This window comes from Zingiber officinale, chromosome 1B (genome assembly GCF_018446385.1).
Source record: "Zingiber officinale cultivar Zhangliang chromosome 1B, Zo_v1.1, whole genome shotgun sequence".
Lineage (NCBI taxonomy): Eukaryota > Viridiplantae > Streptophyta > Magnoliopsida > Zingiberales > Zingiberaceae > Zingiber > Zingiber officinale.
In genome coordinates, this window is record NC_055986.1 from 131,852,156 (window position 1) to 131,858,341 (window position 6,186).

The 6,186-nt window shown below is 35.8% G+C and overlaps 1 protein-coding gene across 1 annotated transcript; it reads left to right on the forward strand.

Annotated features, from left to right (window-relative positions):
• Positions 1-551: 551 nt before the first annotated feature.
• On the forward strand, positions 552-5,156 carry LOC121979827. The gene is made up of 6 exons (XM_042531822.1): positions 552-813; positions 891-1,004; positions 2,460-2,507; positions 4,494-4,578; positions 4,699-4,755; positions 4,835-5,156. Exons 2-6 carry the CDS (start codon positions 936-938, stop codon positions 4,981-4,983), a joined length of 408 nt encoding a protein of 135 aa, XP_042387756.1. The 5' UTR covers positions 552-813; positions 891-935; the 3' UTR covers positions 4,984-5,156.
• Positions 5,157-6,186: the final 1,030 nt, after the last annotated feature.

Sequence of the window (6,186 nt, forward strand, 5' to 3'; positions counted from 1 at the left end):
TTGATCACAAAGTAACAACTTTACCGTTGCTCAGCTCCCCTTCAAAGTAACGATACAATACTCATCCATAATTTGGTGTGCTGCTCATCAAGAATCGGTGTGTTGCTCGTGATGTGATTCATATTTAAGTTCTAGCACACTACTCATATAGAATATGATGATTTGGTCATCTAGAATTCAGCATGCTGCTCTTCTTTAGAATTCAGCATCTAAAAATCATTGCTAAAGTGTCATCCACTGGAAAAAGTTTTTTTTTTTTTTTTCAGTTTGCATTTATAAGAATAAATATTATTCATTCTATGAATTAGCTATGAATTGTTGCAGGTGAGTCCGAGTGCGGGTTAAAATTGTAGCTAGTGGGGTTAGATGTGAGCATTAAACTCAATCCCGATGATATGCAACTTGGTGTTTCAGTTTTGCAACATGGGTGGAATGGTACATATTGTAACATGTGGTGGTTGCTGTAGACATAATGGCATGGCTATCCCAGTTAGATATTTAGTAGCCGTATCTGTGTGGGTTTGTAGTGGATGGGCAAAGTCATAATCTCTCTCTCTCTCTCTCTCCCTCTCCTGCCCCTCCCTCCTCCCTCTCCCAACCACCACCACCACCCCCCCAAAAAAATGATAAGAAGCATTGTCACTTTAGCGTTTGTCATAGTTGCTCACTTCTGACTTGCAGATTGTAAATTGGAGAAGCCACTTAAAGTTCCCTGACGAGGCAAAACTTTCTGCAGAAGCTAAAGATCTTGTAAGCAGACTTCTCTGTAATGTAGAGCATAGACTTGGTACAAAAGGTGCCCATGAAATAAAGGTCTGTGTACTTGAGATGTTTTTGGCTGCAAGTTCATAAAATGTATGCAGAATTTGTTATGAGATCGTCAGTTGCAGGCACACCAATGGTTTAGAGGCATCCAATGGGAGAGACTGTACCAAATGGAAGCTGCTTTTAAGCCGGACTTTAATGATGAGCTGGATACTCAGAATTTTGAGAAGTTTGAGGAGGTATGACAATCTCAAACAATTCTGAGTTCCTTAGTGTTAATGCATATGCAATAGGGAAACTCTAATTTGTGCAAGGCATTGAGTTCCTTAGTGTTAATTCGTATGAAATAGGAAAACTTTACTTTGGTCTAAGACGTTGTAATTATTTTTTCCAATGTATCTTGTAGTATTCTGATGCTTGCCTGCTTTAAGTTTTTGTTAATTTCTCCAATTTCTTTGGCGGTCCTTACCTTTGTTTTCTGATATTTCTCACCTTTGCTTCTTCACTACAACTTTTCATGAAAAATCTACGCTTGGAAACTTGTGTCGTTAACCTTAACAACCTCTAAATGGTGGAGTACTCTTTGAAGTTTAGGGCTTTTTTTCTTGTTTGTTAACAAAAAAAAAAGCACTGCAACTCTTAACTTAGATGCCAATGACCAAGAAATCAGTATTGAGAATTGATCCGGTGGTAAGAAGAGGGGGCCGTCCGATGGAAGGTTAAAGTGGTCAACACCCGACAGACGTTCGATCGAGCGGGTTACCTTCTTGATCAGCAGGATTAGCCGACCCGCAACTCGACAGCTCGGCCTGACGTTGAGTTTCCGACGCTCATAAAGCAAAGCGGGAAGAACCGGGGGCCGAGCGGCCATCTCGCTTGGCTGACAGTAGACACGGTATCCGGTCGAGCGGGCATCTGCCTGGAAGGCGTCAGCCGACGTGGCCCCCGGTCGGCCTAGGACAGGGGCCAGCCGAGCGGTTCCTCCGCTACGCCCGATAGGGGACAGAGGGAGCAGGTAGTGAGATCTTCTTAGGAACTAGTGTTGCCGACAAGAGGTATGACTGGCGACATGGTCAGATAGAGAATCGTACTGTGGAAACTTCCACTGTCATATCAGAGATATGCTCGTGCTATTAGGGTAAGGTGTCGGACATGCTTTTCTGACACGTCCATCCCAGGTATACTTTAAGGAGCGTACACGCCTAGGGAAGCGTGAACGCGCCCATGGGACGCCCTATATAAGGACCCCCAGACTTCGATGGAGGTAGGCTTACATCTTTACTGTAGCTACAATTCTCATTCTTTCTTCGCTCTACTTCTTTCTGTCGGAAATTTAACTTGAGCGTCGGAGGGCCATCGCCGGAGAACCCCTCCTAGGCTCAGCATTGTGTTTGCAGGTTCACGGCGGCAAAGGATCTACGTCTTTGGAGTCTTCGACCAGTCAACAGGAGCGCCACATTTCCAATGTCTATTGACTCAGCACTCGGACAGGATCAAGAATCTATGCCCAGCAGATAGATTTGCTTAGATGTTTTTGGAAAAAGAGGGGTAGTTCTTGTACCAGGTTGCTTATTTGACTCTTAAATTATGCTAAATGTAACAACAAAAACACGACATCATTTATTTGAAAAGCATATATCAGTTTATCCCTTTTGCATACTTCAAATGACATGTGTCATTATATCTTGATGCAGACATCAGTGCCAGTTCAAACTTCTTCAAAGTCTGGCCCGTGGAGAAAGGTAGTTTATGGTTTATTATTACAATTTTTTTTCAGAATAAAAGTTAGCACATAAATGATGCATGGGCAATCTAAGGTTCTCAGAACGAACCATCCAAATAATTATTTTTACACTTAGAACTCCATGAATGACATGCACACTCGCACATAATCCAATTATCCATATCTAGAAAATAATCAAATTATTTCCTAAAAATCATAATTGATGTAGGCTTGGACATGATAGACTTAGTTTTGATGGATGATCAAACTTTAATAGATTCTAAATTGGTTAGATGACATTGAAAACTATTATGACTCATATAAGTTGCCCCTGAAGGAACACAATTTGCTAACAACAAACTTATAGGATTTACAAAGAATTTTGGCGAAGTATCGAGAATCATTATTACATGATGAGCAGAATCCATCATATATTAGCTTGAAATAAAACAAAAATTGATGAAAAAGTATGTCCCACATTTTAAGAGATAATAAGTATGTTAATATAAATTAATCTTCCTTAAGTGAATCAAACTCAGAGCTAACATCTAGTTCACTCACAATCAAAAAACTTTAATTGAAAATAAAGAGTTCAGTTAAAAAATCATCTTTTGGTAACTCAATCCAAGCAAATTTCTCTAATGGCATTTTAGAAGAGCTTCGTAACAACACGATGAACCACTTGTTAATGCAACTTTAGACAAAACTATGATAACATTTTATAAGAGTCCTCCAGTGACATCTTAGATGAACCAACAGATATAAATTTAGAACCTCTCATTCATTTGACCCCTTTCAAAAATTCATAAACATGATGTTGGATTTAGGCTAATAAATTATAACTTTTGCATGATACAAGAAGCCAAGAGAAAATTGAACAAAACGAACATCATGAACTAGAAGTGCAAAGCATCAACCTAAAAATTTGAAAATCAATTAAGGCTTTATTGATATATTTCGTGTTATTGTTACCTGTGACTTTAATGTTTATCAATTAACTGAATTAGTTTCGTTATTTGTTTCTATCTATCAAACCAAAAGCTCAATTTTCAAGTTGGAGAATATGTTAATTTGTTGAAAGCATTCGAACATGAATCTATTGACTTTGTCATGAGTGCTCTCTTTTTGCAAATTCTATCAATGTTACTACTTTCACGCCTTGCAAATATTATGCTGATGTGAACATCATCTTTGCCCCATATAAGCTCAAAAATTTTCTTATTTGTTAGAAGTGATGACAAAAAAGACATGAAACAAATCAATTTCTTACTAGATGGGACGTACAAAGTGGAAAGATAATGAAAAAAACATTGTTAAACAGAGTTAGTGAAGCTATTGTTCCGTATGCTTAGAAACAACAACCCAATAAAAGAAGTTGACAACTCGTTAGAAGTCTAGTTTCCTCAGTGGAGGAGAATGATGCGAATTCTAGTTTCCTTAGTGGAGGAGAATGATGCAAATAGGGAATCAATTTCAAATTTGCACTTTGAATTTGTAATTAAATTTTCTAATTGTCCTATTCTCAATGTCAAAGGTTTATAACTTCTTATTTCTATTCTAGGTGTCCATGGGTTATAACTTCTTATTTGATACTCTCTCTCTCTCTCTCTCTCTCTCTATATATATATATATATATATATATATATAGTTTGGTAGGATTTTGTATTTGCAAATCAGAGACAATTTATTTCTAAAATTGTTGAATCATCTTAGACGAGTGAATATTTGTTACCCATTCGTTTAGTTTTATTTTTCAATTTTACTTGGGTTGGAGCCTCTAAAAAGATCCCAACTTTTTTCTTTGAATCAACAATATTATTTTTGATAAATTTATTGTCATGGAAGTCTAGTGCTTCATGTTGGTCTCTTTGGTGCTGTGTCTATGAACTATACCATTTACCTGTAGCTTAACTTATCATTGTTATCTTGCTAATATGATAATAGTTTGACTATATTTTGTTGAAGTTTAATTGTGATACTCATTGTATTCCTTCTCATTATACAGATGCTTCCGTCAAAGGATGTCAACTTTGTGGGCTATACTTATAAAAATTTTGAAATCGTAAATGACCATCAAGTTCCAGGCCTCGGTTGGTCCTCTTTCTCATTTAGTTGCTTGTCTAATTTTATTAGACAGAGCAGTAAGATCTTATACGATTTCATGGATTGTTTTACGTATAATCTATAACTTCCTAATCGTTTTTGTACAGCTGAGCTGAAGAAAAAGAGTAATAAGTCAAAGAAGCCAACAATTAAATCCTTGTTTGGTAATGATTTTTTTCCTCTTTTTTGTTTTCCAAATTAATTTATTTGGATAACAATTTGGTTGATGCGTTGGTTGCATAGACATGGATTCAACATCAATTCCAAGTCCACATATTCAAGGTAGCTTCCTCAAACTACTCCCTACACAAGTGGAGATGCCTGAAAGCGTAGAATCATCTTCTCACTCGAGCAGTTCTTCTCTAGACCAACCCCATCCTCGACAAAGATAGCAAGAAGCTCAACGAACTTTGTAACACCTGTACAACAAAGAAACTAAAGAAACTACGACATTGCGCAGAACTATTTTGTACCCCTCAATCTGTACATAGAAAATATATGACAGTGGTATCAGCATGTTTACCTGTAAATTTGTGGATCCAAGTTCGTAAATTTACTTTTGGATTCTTTAATTTTTGTAACACTGAATTTAAGTTGGTGCGAAGAATTCCTATTGTAGTGTGGATCAGCTACTGAACGGATGATAATTACTTGATTTTGATTTGTGTCATATTAATAATGTAAAATTAAGCACTCTATTTCTTTGAGTATTCGTTTGTCAGATTGTGCAAACAGTTAAATTTCAATGGATCTCATTTGTCACGCGTTTTACTCGATCACTTATTCGATTTTTATTAATATCTAAATCACTCACTTTCACATTTATTAGATTACACATTTCTTTTTAAAAATACTTCTTCCTATGTGTGTTTATCTAATACACATTAGCCATTGAAGCACATTTAAAATTAAAAAAAAAAAGTTAATGATTTTCATATTTATTAAATTACATAAAAGCACATTTAAAATTTCAAAAAATGAGTTACGTCATAATGAATTTTTAAAATATTATTTCTCTTTAAAAAATTTTAAAATCTCACAACAAATTAAAATATGAAATGAAATAAAAAAAAAACAAGGATACAATTATACTAATGAGAGTCTCAAGAATATAATAGTGTTTGATAAATATAATAATTTTGATTTGAATCAAATTTGATAAATTTAAGATCATTAGTGACTATGAGTTTGGTTAAAATTCACTGACGACGATATCAAAAAGTTTTAGTTAAAATTCACTAATAAACTTAAACACAATCAAATTAACCTAAATAAAAATTAATGTGTTGGTATAATTTTTCTTGGGTCAAGATTAATCAAATTGACTAACTTTGAATTGACTCAAGTCTGAGTCTTGATGTTTGACAATGTATGGAGATTGTAGGTGCAATTATCCATATGGGATATTGACGGTCAAAGGTTGACCAGAAGAGTCAAATAGGTCAAGGTTGACCGGATACTTGACTAGTGATCCTATCCGAAAATCATGAAGAAGGCTGGCTGGGTATGTGGCTCCTCTGTTGACCTCGTGAAGACTCCGCTCCGATTTGCAATACACAGAATGTCAGTGTCAGGCCAGGGAAGAGGTCCTCAGT